We start from the raw sequence: 17379 nt of genomic DNA, 5'->3' as shown, positions 1-17379 counted from the left end.
TCAGCATGCATGAGTAGGTTGAGTGGCCCTAAATTACATGGCTAACATATATATACATGAGTTTGGTTCTCTCATACTTCGTTCTACACACTCGGCAAGACCTCTGATTCTAAACTTAAGACTACAGGCGAATGCGGTATATCTTGGGTCCCTAGAATATATGAATATAGATTATAGAGTTAATAAGTGTTCTGCAGCTTGTGCTTTCCGACCCCAATGTACCCTAGGTACCCATAACGGTGGTCCTCGGAGCGGAACAACTACCACCGACATAATTACCAAATGCGGACTAGTGTTTCTTTCGGGGTCTTTGCGATAGCCCGCGTCCTCTGTTCTGCTCTCGTGAATATCGCGCCGCATACAAACCCGAACTTCCTCCCCATCTCCATCAGCCTCCCCTCCCCCGCGGGGTAATTCGATTCACTCATTTGCTGTCCGGACTTGATTTCTTTAAATGGACTAAGCAGTTTCTCAACCTGGGAAAGCCAATGACTTGATGATTTCCCTCGTTTTAAGTTCTACAGTCTCCGATCTTTTCGCATATCGACCGAGTCCACAGAGCTTCCGTGACACCACAACACAACATATGAGATCCCAATCCCCCCCTGGGAAGACTGCGCACACTTCGCTCTCCTCAGCCGGCCTCTTGGCCCGGCCGTAATTGCTGTTTCTTTTCATTTAGTCGCAGCCCTTGAGACGGGCCAGATCACAGCGATGGAGCGAAACATAGATATCTACGCCAGCAAGCTCGGCGACGAGAAGTTGGGTATGTTACCGAAGTTCATAACGACGAGAATCATTGTTCAGTTTCTGTGCTAACCACCCCGTTATCTCAATAGATGTCAAAGTCCGAGCCAATGTCGCTACCGAATTACGAGACAGCATTGAGCCTCTATGCTCGGGCGCAAGCTATCCCATATTCCTAGCGAAGCTATGGCCGGTATTCAAAACTATTCTGAAGGGAGACCCGGTCTTCTTCAGCATGTCTTACGACCAGGTAAGATTCTTTGGCACAAGCTTGCCCTCGGCGAATGTCGCACATAATGGGCTAATCACTTTGGCCGTCAATTAGAAATTACGAAACTGCATCCTCGAAACACTACACCGATTACCAATGGGCTCCCCCGATGTGGAGCCGTACGCCGTCGATATGGTAAATCTGTTGATGGAACTCGCGCGGATCGAGAACGAAGACAATGCGGTGCTATGCATGAAGACCATAATGGATTTGGAGAGGAACCAAGCCAAGGCCACCGCACACCGGGTGCAGGCTTTCTTGGAGCTTATCCAGGAAATGTTCCAGACTATGGAGCAAGTTGTTCGGGATACTTTCGACACTCCCAACCAGGCCACACCCTCGGGAATGCCATCAACACCCAACGCAACAGCACAGAACTTTCAGTCTCCACGACCGAGCTCGCCTGCCACCTCAGTGTCGGATCTAGGACCTGATCAGCAGTCGAGCAATGTTCTCCTCAAGGGCATGCAGTCGTTTAAGGTCCTCGCGGAGTGCCCGATTATCGTCGTTTCAATCTTCCAGACACACCGCGCATCGGTACCGGCCAACGTTAAACTGTTCGTGCCGCTCATCAAAACGATCTTACTGCTTCAGGCGAAGCCGCAGGAAAAGGCACACGCAGAAGCAGCAGCACAAGGGACAATATTTACGGGTGTGTGCAAGGAAATTAAAAATCGCGCTGCATTTGGCGAGTTCATAACGGCTCAGGTTAAAACGATGAGCTTCTTGGCATATCTGTTGCGTCTCTATGCCCATCAGCTGCAGGACTTCCTTCCTACACTCCCTTCTGTGGTCGTTCGCCTCCTTCAAGATTGTCCACGAGAGAAGTCGGGTGCAAGGAAGGAGTTGCTGGTAGCAATTCGTCACATCATCAACTTCAACTATCGCAAAATCTTCCTTGAGAAGATTGATGAGCTTTTAGATGAGCGGACTCTTATCGGAGATGGCCTCACTGTCTATGAGACCATGAGACCATTGGCTTATAGCATGTTGGCTGATTTAATACACCATGTTCGTGACCATCTCAGCCGCGACCAGATACGACGAACGGTTGAAGTCTACACTAAAAACCTTCACGACGATTTCCCTGGCACCAGCTTCCAGACAATGAGTGCAAAGCTTCTATTAAACATGGCAGAGAATATCTCCAAACTAGAAGACAAGCGTGAGGCACGGTATTTCTTAATCATGATTTTAGATGCTATTGGTGACAAGTTCGCGTCGATGAACCACCAGTTTAAGAATGCTGTCAAGGTTTCCAAGGCGTACAAAGCCTTCCGACAGGACACCGAGCCGTGCGCTGAGAATTACCTTGCTGAGAAGGACCATCCACCGGACTGGGATGAAATCGACATTTTCTCGGCCTCTCCGATCAAGACGTCTAGTCCTCGTGACCGTGGAGGTGACCCTGTTACGGACAACATCTTCCTCTTTCGAAACTTGATCAATGGGCTAAAGAATATCTTCCGGCAATTGAAGAACTGCAACCCAGATGATGTTCAAATTGACCCGAACAGCGTTCCCATCAACTGGTCGGAAGTTTCGTACGGTTACAATGCAGAGGAAGTTGGCGTTATCAAGAAGCTCTTCCATGAGGGAGCTCGGGTATTCCGCTATTATGGGGTTGATCAATCCCCTCCTGAGATGAATTACGCATCTCCATTTGACTTCCTCGCAAGCCAGTACACTGCGCCAATGTCGCGCGAAGAAAAGGAGCTGCTGGAGAGTTTCGGCACTGTTTTCCACTGCATTGATACCGCAACCTTCCACGAAGTCTTCCATTCCGAAATCCCGTACCTACACGAGCTCATGTTTGAACATGGGGCTCTCCTTCACCTGCCGCAGTTCTTCCTGGCCAGTGAGGCAACTTCTCCCGCGTTCTCTGGTATGGTTTTACAGTATCTTATGGAACGGATTGACGAGGTTGGTACCTCGGATATGACCAAGGCAAAGATCCTTCTAAGGATGTTTAAGCTTTCCTTCATGGCCGTGACTTTGTTCTCTGTACAGAATGAGCAGGTACTCCATCCGCATGTGACGAAGATCGTAACCAAGTGCATTGAGCTTTCAGTCACCGCTGAGGAGCCTATGAACTACTTCCTTCTTCTGAGGTCTCTCTTCCGAAGCATTGGCGGGGGACGATTCGAGCTCCTCTATAAAGAGATCCTCCCGCTTCTAGAGATGCTGCTCGAAACATTCAACAACCTGTTACTTGCAGCTCGGAAGCCACAAGAACGTGATCTCTACGTGGAACTCACCCTCACCGTTCCTGCCCGACTAAGCCATCTCCTCCCCCATCTAAGCTATTTAATGCGCCCAATTGTGGTCGCCTTGCGTGCCGACTCTGATCTCGTAGGCCAAGGTTTGCGCACTCTCGAACTCTGCGTCGACAACCTCACGGCAGACTACCTCGATCCAATCATGGGCCCAATTATGGACGAGCTAATGACTGCACTCTGGGATCACCTGCGCCCATCTCCTTACAACCACTTCCACGCACACACCACCATGCGCATCCTGGGAAAACTTGGCGGACGGAATCGGAAGTTCCTCAACCACCCGCCAGAATTGTCATTCCAGCAGTTTTCTGATGACAACCCGAGCTTCGATATCAGGCTGATCGGCCCGAACGAGAAGCGGCCTTTCCCTATAGATATCGGTATTGATCTCGCTGCGGGCAAACTCATGGAGGTCCCCAAGACGGATTCTGGGAAAGCCTCGGACATCTACTACAAGCAGCAAGCCTACCGCATGCTCAGCTCCCACCTCAAGCTCCAAATTGGTTATGACACCATCCCCGAAGACTTGGCAACCCTCATTAGACTCCATGCCAATGATCTCTTCGAGAATAAGCCGGGTGCTATGGCAGATATCCTTGATAAGTCTGAAAGGTCGGCCTCTATTCCGAAGAAGATTGCACAGGAAGGTACAGTGAAGAAGCTTATCAAGGCTTGTATCTTTGCTACCACTATCCCTGAGCTAGAGCAAATCGCCACCGCGTTTGTGGCGGATGTTTGCAAGCACTTTGCTCTTGTAGAGGTCGGTCGTGCCCTGGCCCAAGTCCGACACGGTCGCAAAGCTTTTGACGTTGCAAACGGGGAAGGTCCTGTGTATCTTGACTCCAGGATTCTCGCCGAGGCTTTAGTCGAGTGTTTGTCATCCGACGAGGTCCACGTCCGAGAAGCAGCTGAGCAGGCAATGGTGGTTGTGAAGGATGCCGCGGGCGTCATCTTTGGATCACCGGAGAAAGCAGCTAAGCTCCCATTCTTTGTGCACCTGGGCCGCGTCTTCTGCCACAGCTGCTACAGTGAAGAGTGGTTCACTAAAGCCGGTGGCAGCCTTGGAATCAGCCTGCTTTCAACCAAGCTGGACTTGGGGGATACATGGCTATATGAGCGACATGTCGAGTTTTGTCGAGCTTTGATGTATGTTATCAAGGACACACCTGCAGACCTCCCTGCGGCTACGAGGCTTCAGTCACAAGAAACAATGACCTTGATGCTGCAACGATGCGGCAAGCTCATCCCTAAAGACGATTTGAAGAACGAGAAGAGCCGCTTGTATGCGCTCTCTGGCTTCTTTGTCTTCGAGCTCGCGCACATGAATAAACACGTCCGGGAAACTGCTCGTCGTTGCTTCACCACATTGAAGGATGTTCTTGGCTGTGAGGTGCATGAGCTTATTCTTCCCGTTAGAGATCGTCTCTTGCAGTCGATCTTCAACAAGCCTTTGCGTGCTCTGCCTTTCCCAACACAGATTGGTTTCATCGATGCTATCACGTACTGCCTCGGCCTTCACAACGATATCGTCACCTTCAATGAACCGCTGAATCGTTTGATGCTTGAATCTCTTGCGCTCGCTGACGCCGATGATGAATCTCTTGCTTCTAAGCCAAATGAGTTCAAGACTGCAGACATGATTGTGAACCTCCGGGTTGCTTGTCTTCGCCTCTTATCCATGGCAATGAGCTTCTCCGAGTTTGCCAACACGCCACAGAACACGAGCAGGGCTCGCATAATTTCTGTCTTCTTCAAGTCGCTCTACTCGAAGTCACAGGAGGTAATCGAAGCTGCTAATGCGGGTCTCCGTGATGTTCTCACCCAGACCAACAAGCTTCCTAAGGACCTGTTACAGAATGGACTGCGTCCTATCCTCATGAACCTCCAGGATCCCAAGCGCCTTAGTGTCGCTGGTTTGGATGGCCTTGCTCGCCTTTTGACACTGCTTACCAACTACTTCAAGGTCGAAATCGGCGCTCGTCTGCTTGATCATATGAAAGTCATCGCGGATGATGCCGTACTGCAGAAGGTGTCTTTCAGCCTCGTTGAGCAAAACCCAGCCATGAAGATAGTCGCTGCCATATTCAATATCTTCCATCTCCTCCCACCGGCAGCTACTTCTTTCATGGAGCACCTTGTCAACAAGGTCTTGGATCTCGAACTAAAGCTTCGAAGAACGTCACACAGTCCATTCAGAAAGCCACTAGTGAAGTATCTCAATCGCTACCCCAAAGAGAGCCTCGCATTCTTCTTTGCTCGCTTCAAGGATGAGCGATTTGGACGATTCTTCGGACAGATCCTGGCAGATCCCGAGAGTGAAGCACTGCGGAACGCCATCATCGCTGACACGGATGGCTTCTCTGCAGCCGCCTTTGGCCAGGATGGTGGTGACGGCAAGAATACTGCTGCTATCAACGGAGTCTATGTCGCACATTCCCTCTGTTCCTACAGTTCAACCAAGCGCTGGTTGGTCTCGCACGCAGAGATGAGAAACAAGCTCCTGACTTCTGGCAGAGACCTGGAGAGAAAGCTCCGTGGTGACAGTCTGCCGGCCGATGAGCGACTTCGAGTGGAGCAAGCCGAAGACCAACTAATGGATATTTTCACTATGTACTTGACGGAGGCCACTCACGATTTGGACTTCCTGTTCGAAGTGATTGACGGACTCTCTGCTGATGAGTTGAAACGCACGCTTGCGCTTCCCAAGTTCATCTACAAGAGCATTATCTCCAATGAATCCATCGACTACCGGCGCTCTGTTATTATGCGCTGTCTCGACCTCTATGGCCAGAAGAGTTGCCCGCAGAAGACCAAGACGTACGCCTTCCGCCACTTGGTCAACCCAATATTTGCCATGGACGTCCAGGTTACCTGGAATAGCCCTCCAAACACACCTAAGTTGATGGATAAGAGCATGACCGAGTCTATCCAGAGTCGTTTGTGGAAGCCCCAGCTGGCTGATCTGAGCGAGGAGTCCAATCAAGCTGGCGTCGACCACTCTCGAATGGAATTACTGCAGCTGTCTGCTTTGTTGATCAAGTACCATTCGCAAACTGTGCAGGATTCTCGCAAGGACATTATTAAGTTTGCCTGGAACTACATCCGACTCGAGGATATCATCAACAAATACGGTGCCTATGTTTTGATTAGTTACTTCATTGCACACTATGAAACTCCATTCAAGATTGTGATCCAGGTGTATGTCGCATTGCTCAGGGCTCACCAGAATGAAGGCAGAGCGCTTGTTACGCAGGCTCTTGATGTCCTAGCTCCCGTCCTCCCCACACGAACAGCGAACAGCTCCGGAGCAGAGGCACGGTACCCGCTATGGGCTAAATGGCCCCGTCGTATCCTAGCCGAGGAAACTGCCAACCTCCAGCAGGTTATGAGTATCTTCCAGTTCTTGGTTCGCCAGCCTGATCTTTTCTACGAGTCAAGGGAGCACTTTGTGCCCCTCATTGTTCCATCCTTAGTCAAGATCACGGGTCCACCAAACACCTCCAATGACAGCAAGAAGCTCGCACTGAATTTGATTAGCTTGATTTGGCACTGGGAAGAAAAACGGGCCCAGAATGCCGAGGCCAGCCACATGGCCAATGGCACATCTGAGTCTCCAGTTGCCAGGAAACGCAAGCTGGACGAAGCCCAAGAGCCATCGCCATCCCCCGCTCTTGGTCCTCCCAGTAGCCGCGAACGGTCGGAGTACACTGTGCCTAATGATCTGCGTTCGTCATTGATCAAGTACCTCATTACCTTTATCACTACAATCCCCGAACGATTCCTGGTTCCAGCTGCTCAGATTCGCCAAATGCCAACAACAAAACAGCAAAACCCTGTCCCCACTGGTGACATGATCAACAAGGCTATTAACCTGCTTCGCAGCCTCCTTTCTCCCGAGTATTGGGGCGATCTAGACATTGATCTATACCAAAAGGTGACCGAGCCAATCCTCGTGGGTGACAAGGGTGATAAAGTCGAGGACAAAATCACGTACATGGTCAACACACTGCAGGTAGTCAGGATCCTTATCGCGGCCAAACCAAATGAGTGGATTGCTGCTCGTCTTCCTGCTATCCAGAAACTTCTCGAGAAGCCCTTGAAATCAGACAATCCAGAGATTCAGGATTGTCTGCATGGACTAGAAGACGACATGGATATTTTGCACAAACTGCCGCCTCCTGTTCGCCGTGTTCTCGAGGCCATTCCGGATGAACAGCCTGACGAGGAAGATGCGATGGATACGGAGGGGACGGCTTCGGAGTTCGGCTCGTATTTGTCTGCCATCGCCACTGAAACGCTTTCTGCCGGCAACTACGTGTCAAGCCTAAACATCTTGTGGACTCTTTCAAAGATCAAGCCCGCCGAGATCGATGCACACATCCCAGCAGTGATGAAGGCCTTCTCTACAAAGCTCGCCAAGGAACATGTTGCTGCTTCAACCCAAAATGGTGCTCAGGTGACGAACGGCACTAAGCCCGCCGAAGGAGCTCCAACCACCGATCAGCAAGAGTTTGAGATTGGTGTTGATCTCATCCTCAAGACCATTGAGCTTATCTCCGTTAGAATGTCTCATCTTGGTGACCAACGCCGTCCATTCTTGAGCGTTCTCGCACAGATTGTAGAACGCTCACAAAATATCGAGCTGTGCAGCAAGATCTTGGGAATGGCGGAGTCATGGATCTTCCATTCCACCGAGTCATGGCCCACCCTGAAGGAGAAGACGGCTGTTCTGCATAAGATGCTGCTTTTCGAATCTCGTTCTGATCAGACAATGTTGAAGAAGTTCCTTGATCTTGTCATTCGAATTTATGAAGACTCGAAAATCACTCGGACTGAATTGACAGTCCGTCTGGAGCATGCTTTCCTGATTGGAGCAAGAGCCCAAGACGTTGAAATGCGGAACCGTTTCATGCAAATCTTCGACAAGAGTTTGACTCGCCTTGCGAGCTCGCGTCTCAGCTATGTTCTCACATGCCAGAACTGGGATACCCTTGCTGATTCCTTCTGGCTCGCCCAAGCGTCACATTTAGTGCTTGGATGTGTGGACATGACCACCACTGCCCGCTTGCACACCGAGGACTTCACTCTGTTCCCAGTGTCATTCCTCTTTGGCAGCGGCGATAAAGATCCCAGGAAGGCCGATATCATGGTTGACAACCAGCTGGAGACTTTCGTCGCAGAGCGGAGGCGATTCATGTCTGATATCGGCGATGTCAGAGTTCGCGATCTTATCGAGCCTTTATGTCAGCTTCAACACACCGATTCTAATGTTGCCTACCAGCTGTGGACTACCATCTTCCCTCTCTTCTGGTCCACACTGTCCAGCAAAGACTGCATTGATCTGGAGAAGGATATGGTCACATTGCTGACTCGTGAGTACCACCACAGACAGCTAGACAAGCGGCCCAACGTCGTACAAGCCCTCCTGGAGGGTACTGTACGTGCTAGTCCCCGTTTCAAAATTCCTCCTCATGTTGTCAAGTATCTCAGCCGCACCTACGACGCATGGTACACTGCTGCTACCTACCTTGAACAAACCGCCATTAATCCCATCATTGACACGCCCACTGTACGGGAAAGCAACCTCGATGCCCTTGTTGAGGTTTACGCAGGCCTCCAAGAGGACGACTTCTTCTACGGCACCTGGCGCCGTCGTTGCAAGTTTGTTGAAACTAATGCCGCTCTTTCGTATGAGCAACAAGGCATGTGGGACAAGTCTCAACAACTCTACGAGAACGCCCAAATCAAGGCCCGTTCCGGTGCCATGCCATTCTCGCAGGGTGAATACTTTGTCTGGGAGGATCATTGGCTGATCTGCGCCCAGAAGCTTCAGCAGTGGGAGATTTTGAGCGACTTCGCCAAGCATGAGAACCTAAATGATCTCTTGCTAGAGGCTGCTTGGAGGAACATCGAGAACTGGCAAAGTGAAGGTAACCGCGAGCAGCTTGAATCATTGATCAAGTCTGTATCCGACGCTCCAACTCCTAGACGCACCTTCTTCCAGGCCTTCATGGCTCTTCTCCAATACCACACGAAGAAGGACAATATCCAAGACTTCAACAGCGTTTGCGACGAGTCTATCCAGCTCTCCATTCGCAAGTGGCTTCAATTGCCGAAGCGCATCACCAATGCCCACATTCCCATCCTGCAGCATTTCCAACTCTTAGTTGAGCTGCATGATGCTAGCCACATCTGTAGCAGCTTGGCTCAGACAAATGAAAGAAATTTGGATACCAAGTCCGCCGAGCTCAAGCTGCTTCTCGGAACCTGGAGAGACCGTTTGCCCAATCTTTGGGATGACATCAACACATGGCAAGATCTCGTCACTTGGCGTCAACACATCTTCCAGCTCATCAACGGCACCTACCTCAGTCTCTTGCCCCCTCAGACGAATAATGTGGCCAGTAACTCTTACGCCTACCGCGGATACCATGAAACAGCCTGGATCATCAACCGATTCGCCCATGTAGCTCGAAAGCACCAGATGCCAGAGGTCTGCATCAACCAACTCAGCCGTATCTATACCCTTCCGAACATTGAAATTCAAGAAGCCTTCCTCAAGCTTCGGGAGCAAGCGAAGTGCCACTACCAGAATCCGAAGGAGCTGAACAGCGGGTTGGATGTAATCAACAACACTAACCTCAACTACTTCGGGCCGCAGCAGAAGGCGGAATTCTACACACTCAAGGGCATGTTCCTCGCCAAGCTTGATCATGTCAATGAGGCCAATGAGGCCTTTGGTGTTGCTCTTTACTATGATCTCCGCCTTGCTAAGGCTTGGTCTGAATGGGGACAATACAGTGATCAGCGCTTCAAGGCTGATCCGACTGACTACGAGCTGGCTAGCAATGCTGTTAGTTGCTACCTGGAAGCGGCTGGTCTTTACAAGAGTGCGAAATCCCGGAAACTACTCAGTAGAATTCTCTGGCTCCTGAGCCTGGACAACGACGAAGGAAAGATCGCAAGTGCGTTCGAAAACTTTAAGGGAGACACCCCGGTGTGGTACTGGATCACTTTCATCCCTCAGCTTCTTACCAGCTTGTCCCACCGGGAGGCGCGCCTGTGTAAGGCTGTCTTGGTAAAGATCGCCAAGTTGTACCCACAGGCTCTCTTCTTCTTGCTTCGTACGAACAGAGAGGACATGCTGAGCATTAAGAAGCAGCATGACCAGAAACAGGAGAAGTTGAACCGGGCTAGACAGCAGCAGCAAGGATCCTCGCCCAGTACGAAGCCAAATCCTGTTGCTGGTGCTGATAGCTCCCCTGCCCAGAAAGCCCAGGCTGCAGCTGTATCGACCAATGCATCTCCGTCGGTTCCGCCTGCAAACTCGCCCGCCATACAGAATCCAGCTCAAGCACAAAGCCAGTCTCCCGCACAGCCACAAAATCTCATGCAGGCATCTCCACAAGCTGGCCAAACTCCGGGCCAAGCGCAGCAAACTCACCTGCAAGTCCCAGGTCAGACTGGAACACCCCAACAGAACCAGTCTGCGCCCGTGGATGGCGAGAAGGAACCTTTGAAGAAACCCTGGGAGTACTCGGATGAAATCATGTCTGGACTCAAGACGGCTTTCCCCTTACTTGCTTTGTCCATGGAAACAATGGTCGACCAGATCCACAAGAACTTCAAGTGTCCCCCCGACGAGGATGCTTACCGACTCATCGTCGCTCTCTTGAACGATGGACTGGCCTACGTGGGTCGCATGCCTGGATCTTATGCGCAAGACTTCAAGTTGCCTGCCGCAACAGAAGCCAACATCACTCGATTCGCGGAGACTATTCTCCCAGCTCACATTCGCAAGTCATTCGAGGCGGACTTTGTGACCAAGAAGCCGACCATGAACGAGTACATCCACAAGCTGCGGCGCTGGCGTGACAAGTTCGAGGAGAAGCTCGATCGCAGATCACAGCACACATTCCTCGAAAACTCTTCACCTCATCTGAGTGAGTTCCGATTCCTTAAGTTTGATGAAGTCGAGGTTCCCGGCCAGTACCTACTCCACAAGGATAAGAACCAAGACTTTGTCCGCATCGACCGCTTCCTCCCCGATGTGGACCTCATCCGAGGCATTGGTGTCTGCCACCGTCGCTTGAAGATCCGTGGACACGATGGCAGTATGCAAGCATTTGCCGTTCAACATCCCGCTGCCCGCCACTGTAGGCGCGAAGAACGCATTCTTCAACTCTTCAGAATCTTCAATGGTCTGCTTGCGAAACGGAAGGAGAGTCGCCGCCGCAACTTGTACTTCCACCTGCCGTTGATGGTTCCTCTAGCGCCACACATTCGGTTGGTGCGCGATGATTCCTCGTACATCTCTATGCAAGGAATATATGAGGATTATTGCCGCCGCAAGGGCATCAACAAGGATGACCCGGTGCTCTTCACAATGGACAAGATGCGGTCGTTGGCAGAAACGAAGCAAAACGTAAGTGTGCCCTCCACCTTTCACATAACAAAGACTAACAATTCCCAGCGCACGGCCGATCAGCAACAGGTCCTTCGCACAGAAATCCTAACCGCGATTCAAGACAAATGGGTCCCGAGTACCGTCGTGTTGGAATACTGCCAGCAGACATACCCCAACTTCTCGGACTTCTGGCTCTTCCGACGTCAATTTGCCTACCAGTACGCGGCGATTGCTTTCATGACCTACGTTATGCACATTGGTAACCGATACCCGAACAAAATTATGATATCTCGTTCAACAGGCGATATATGGGGTGCCGAATTGATCCCCACCATCAACCCAGCCAAGGCGTTCTTCTACAACCCCGAGCAAGTCCCCTTCCGGTTCACACCCAACATCCAGACACTTCTGGGTCCCATTGCGACGGAGGGTGTGTTCGCCTGTGCAATGATGGCAATCGCCCGCTGCCTGACGGAGCCGCGACACGAACTGGAGCAACAGCTCAGCGTCTTCGTGCGCGACGAGATGATGTTCTGGGCTACGGCTCATCACCGCGGTGTCCTACCCCCTGGGCAACTCCGTGATCTGGTCTACAACAACAGCGAGATTATCGTCAACCGTGCTGTCAGTCTTGCCAGCCCGCCGGAGGGTAACTTGCCTGCTAATCAGACCACTATCGATCTGATCTCTAAGGCAGTCAACCCTCAGCACCTGGCGTCGTGCGATGCGTTGTGGATGCCGTATCTGTGAGCAATGCTTGTTGTCAGTTTGCGTGTTTCTGTCCTGCTACTTGGCGGTGGGAACTTCTTGTATGGCTATTGTGCTTTCTCAAGCGGTGGGTTTCGTCTCTGGGTCTGTTTTTCTGAGCGTGGGCGCTTCGGCGAGGTGCGCAGCTTTTCTTCATGTTACTATGATTGTGATACCGATTTTTTCTTCTTTTACTACCTTCTACAATGTCTTTGATACTACGGAATATTAGCTCTGATAGTTATTAATGGTTCGATTTGATTTCATCGTAATCTCATTGGTAACTGAGAGACCGAAATCTGTTCCACTTGTCGGGACCAGACTCCTATAGATCTTGCTCTGGCCCTCCTAGGGATGTCTGATGCTTATAAGAGAGGCCTCTCTATTAGAATTTTAAAATGAAAGACAATAAAATTTGATAGAGTTCGATTGATAGTCTCCAGGGTGGATGATAACTATCTAACTACAAGCGAATGACCAAGCGGGGATAATGCCCACGCCCTGGGAGAGCGGTGATCTCACCAACTCTCCTTTTCAACCCGCAGAAAGACTAACATACCCTTTTTTTTTTTTTTTTTTTTTTTTTTCCTTCAGTAACCTGATACGCCTGGCCAGTAGTTGAATCATGACGCCGTGAATGCTCGCTTGAACTCCGTGCCCATAATAGAAACAAAGGCGTTAATGCGAAGGAACTTGGTCCTCGCGTGGGAACTGCGAAGGAAATTATTCCTCGCTGGGGGTAGCCTGGGTGCTGTTGGTAGGTTGGGCGCTGGGGGTAGGCTTGGGCTTGGTCAAGCCCTTAGCCTTGCGAGCGCGCAGGTTGGCAAGGCGACGACGACGCATCTCGCGACCCTCCTTCCACCATGCAGCCCGGCGAGCCGCAGCCTCTGCCGAATGCGATTCTTCGTATTCCTTTTCCAAGGCTGCCTGCTCTGCAGCATGCTTCTTTGCTCTGAACTCCTCGCGAATAGCCGCCCGGTCCTCTTCTTCGGCCTTGGCGCGGCGAAGGGCCTCCTCGTCGATCTTCTGCTGAACAGTAGCCATAGCAGCCTCGTCGCCGCGGGCCTCGGTGCGCTCGATGCGGGCGTTGCGAGTGCGAATTTCGTCGAGGGCGTCAGCGATTTGCATCTCGCGCTTGGAGTCGAGCATCTTGTCTTCGAGTTCGGCCATCTTGTCTCGCTCAAGTTGTTCTTCCTTGGCGCCATGTTCCTTCTCGAGGCGGTCGAGTGTCTGCTCCTCAGTCTCGTCGTTGTATTTCTCGTCTGTGGCGTCGCGCCAAACTTCGAAGTTGCGCTTTGCGCCACGCTCGCACTGGTAGTCGCCATCTAGTAAATAACGTTAGTTTTGATATGGGGAAGTGGATGGGAGCATGATTTGAAACTCACTCTTGGGGTCGGTGCGGAAGGTTATCTCGCCACTGCATCGAGTGCAACGGATGTAGAAGCGGAATACCGAAATTGACAGGTACTTCTCATCAAGTGTCTCCTTGCGCGCGTTGAACTTGCGACCCTTTGGAATGTACTCGCCACAGTGGGTGCATTTCATCGAGAAGGGTGTCATCAGACGGCTGGCGGACAGCTTCGCTTCGGGTTTTCCATCCTTGCGAGAACGCTTTTTGTTCTCGATGGCAGTGGGATCGAAGTCCGGTGGGTAATACTTTGAAAGAACCTTTCGCTCAGCCATGATGCTTTGATAGCGAAGGGAATTAGGGGGAGTGGTGGAAGTGGGAGAAGTGATGGAGGTGGGAGATCGACAAACCTCGTCTGGGAGCTGCGGGCCGCGCGCGACGCGCGGGGCTACCGACTCGGTGATCACGTGGGAGTCATCCGAATCAGCCTCCCGGATACGCTTCAGGTAACCCGCTACGGGACTTAAACGCATCGCGGCTAGCGATAACGATAACGGGAGCGATAACAGCGATAGCGATAACGAGAACTCGGAGGTGTGCCGAGGTCAAAAATCACGTGGGAAGACCACGAGAAGGGAAGCTTACCCGAGGGAGTCTCGCTACGCCCAAAGCAGAAGGTGCGCCCCAACGATGAATAGGGAAGGAACATTGAAACTTCCATTACATGCCATCGCTCAACCTCGAACTAGCTATAGTACAAATACGAGTACTACTACATAATATCAGTAAGATTGAATGGTTCAGACACTACATATGTGTGATTAATTCTAAATAATGAATGTAGAAGCTACAGGTCCCGGCATCACAAGTACGCACGGACCACTGTTTGGTTCAAAATAGGCCAAGGACCCGCTCATGTGAAAGTTGCTACTTGCATTGCTTGGAGGATATCTCCAGCTTCTAAGAGGAATCTCTCCATGTCTGTTTTCTCTGTGAAGCCATTCCTTAACGCGCCCCATCTGTCAATATGGAAAGGTTCCTGCGCTCCTGGCGGCAGGACGCGTTAAACCGTGGCCAGCATGATTCCGCAATCTACATTGGGGACAAAGTCCTGGCGCTAACCAGTAAGGAATACAAGCAGCGTGGATATCCAAAACAATACAATGGATACTGACTTGCTGGCGAAGACAGTGATTCCGACGCGTTTTGGCTGGCTCAGGTACACTTCTCGAATAACAACTTCACGCGCGCCTTGGCCCTTCTGTCACGCAAGGATCTCGTTTCCCGAAGCACCGCCTGTCGTTACCTTGCTGCGCACTGCTACATAAAACAGAATCAATTCGAACAAGCCCTCTCTATTCTCAGTGAACACAACCCCACAGACCTCATCCGCAATAACCACACTCGCCGCAAGATCCAACACCAAAGCCATGTCACACTGCGCAACGGGAAGAGCGCGACGCCGCGGAGTGATCGGGCCGAGGAGCGAGAACGTGAGGATGCCAACAATGTACGATTTGAAGCCGCCATGTGTTATTTACGGGGACTGTGCTTCGCGAAGCAGAATGCATTTGATCGTGCGCGGGACTGTTACAAGGACGCTGTGCGCATTGATGTGCAGTGTTTTGAAGCATTTGACCAGCTGATGAAGAACTCTTTAATGTCTCCCACGGAAGAATTGGAATTCCTTGAATCACTAGACTTCGATTCCGTCTCCTCCCCCGATCCCATGATGGCACAAGAGGCCGCCCACTTTACGAAGATGCTGTACACGACCCGTCTATCGAAATACTCCTCTCCTACCATCCTCTCCGACGCCACCGAAACCCTATCCACACATTATAATCTTGCAGAGAACCCCGATATCCTTTTATCCCGCGCGGAAGCTCTGTACACGCAATGCCGGTTTGCAGAAGCTTTAGAACTGACGTCCTCTATCCTCTCTACATCTCAATCAACCGACCTGGCCTCCACAAATCCCAGCATTCCCGCACAAAACAACCTTGGCCATGCTCCAGCAATTTATCCGCTCCACTTGGCTTGCCTTTACGAGACCGGTGCCACGAATGCCCTATTCTTACTTTCTCATATGCTTGCGGATCACTCCCCCGAGGAGCCTTACACATACCTGGCAATCGGAGTGTACTATCTGTCGGTATCAAAGGTCGCTGAGGCGCGACGCTTCTTCTCGAAGGCCTCATTACTAGATCCACATTCGGCTCCGGCTTGGATTGGATTTGCGCACACCTTTGCCGCAGAGGGTGAACACGACCAAGCCATTGCAGCGTACAGTACTGCTGCTCGCCTTTTCCAAGGGAGCCATCTCCCACAACTCTTCTTGGGAATGCAGCATCTCGCTCTCAATAATATGTCTCTGGCGCACGAGTATCTATGTGCTGCTCACGCCATGTCGACTGGAGCTGCCCCCGGCTCTGTCCCTTCCCTGGCACCTAATCCCTCCGGAATTGTCTCAGCCGTCGGCGGGGACCCATTAGTCCTCAACGAACTTGGAGTTGTCCTTTACCATCAGAATCATCTTAGCGGTGCCATTGAATTGTTTGGGCAAGCACTAGCGCTGGCTACTTCTCTCCACTGCGAACCCAGTGCCTGGGTGGCTACACGTGCAAACCTAGGTCATGCCTTACGCCGCATGGGCCGTCTGTCCGAATCCCTTCGTGAATTTGATGAATGTCTCCGCGTGGGTGCGGGAGGGAGCAGCATGGGCTACTCGCCGTTTTTGGGGGGTGGAACGGGTGGCTCAGGGGCGATCGCTACCGCGTCTGGGGTTGGGGGCTACGAAGATCGGGGGCTGACGGGTTCTCTTCATACGTCTCGTGGCCTTGTGTTACTGGAGTTGGGACGAATCACTGACGCGGTGACTGCCTTGCATGAGGCCGTGCGTGTACTTGGGGCGAGTGGCGGTGGTGATGCAGCCGGGGGTGCAGGTGTGGCGGGCACATTACTTTCACGTGCACTCGAGCTCTGGGCCTTAGAGGGGCGACAGAAGGACCGCACAGCTTTTGAGGAGAGTATGCGAGAAGCCAGTGCAACCTCCTCCAAGCGTCGGGGATCTACCCGGTCCCGTGAACATAAGGGGAAAGAGCGAGTCGCCCCGGAAGAGATGTCTCGACGACGTGGACGTCAAGAGCCCTTTGTAGAAGGGTGGACGGAGGAGGCGGCTCATGTCGCCACGCCCCCAGCCGAAGATGAAAAGGTGGAAATGGATCTCGACGACGAAGCTGACGGACTTTTGCGCCGAGCTCTCGGTCGTGTGCGACACAGCCGACAACGTCGACCCGCAGTACCTGCTACCCCGGATATGGATGCCAGTCAGACACCTGCTCCATCCAGTCGCAGTCGGGGAATACGACATGGACGGAGTCACTCTGGGCAGTGACGAAGGTTTTGAATCCTCTCTAGGTGACATTTTGCGTTATTTTCCATGCATTGCGGGCGTTTCTGCCAAGGAAAATTGGCTAGGCGGTTGGGCAATTAGTGTGTTTTTTTTTTTTTTGCTGTAATGGATTCTCATAGTAGATGATCAAGCTGACATTGTTAGAGGCATTGCTTATATCTGTAT

At 51.6% G+C, this 17379-nt stretch overlaps 3 protein-coding genes across 3 annotated transcripts; 2 read left to right on the top strand and 1 right to left on the bottom strand.

The window, feature by feature from the left end:
- Window positions 1-714: 714 nt before the first annotated feature.
- On the top strand, window positions 715-12454 carry N7537_005393 (histone acetyltransferase TRA1; the record flags this gene model as incomplete). Its single annotated transcript, XM_056896450.1, has 4 exons — window positions 715-766; window positions 840-997; window positions 1073-11722; window positions 11771-12454. 4 exons carry the CDS (start codon window positions 715-717, stop codon window positions 12452-12454), a joined length of 11544 nt encoding a protein of 3847 aa, XP_056752235.1.
- Window positions 12455-13174: 720 nt separating this feature from the next.
- N7537_005392 (Saf4/Yju2 family protein) lies at window positions 13175-14332 on the bottom strand (the record flags this gene model as incomplete). The annotated part of the gene is made up of 2 exons (XM_056896449.1): window positions 13175-13776; window positions 13837-14332. The coding sequence occupies 2 exons, from the start codon at window positions 14330-14332 to the stop codon at window positions 13175-13177; spliced, it is 1098 nt and encodes a 365-aa protein (XP_056752234.1).
- Window positions 14333-14826: 494 nt separating this feature from the next.
- N7537_005391 (anaphase promoting complex subunit CDC16) lies at window positions 14827-17196 on the top strand (the record flags this gene model as incomplete). Its single annotated transcript, XM_056896448.1, has 2 exons — window positions 14827-14923; window positions 14987-17196. 2 exons carry the CDS (start codon window positions 14827-14829, stop codon window positions 17194-17196), a joined length of 2307 nt encoding a protein of 768 aa, XP_056752233.1.
- Between the last annotated feature and the right edge of the window lie 183 nt (window positions 17197-17379).

This window comes from Penicillium hordei (genome assembly GCF_028827395.1).
Source record: "Penicillium hordei strain IBT 12815 chromosome Unknown utg000003l_segment0_segment0, whole genome shotgun sequence".
In the NCBI taxonomy this organism is placed as follows: domain Eukaryota; kingdom Fungi; phylum Ascomycota; class Eurotiomycetes; order Eurotiales; family Aspergillaceae; genus Penicillium; species Penicillium hordei.
This window is presented reverse-complemented; position numbering and strand designations above follow the sequence as displayed.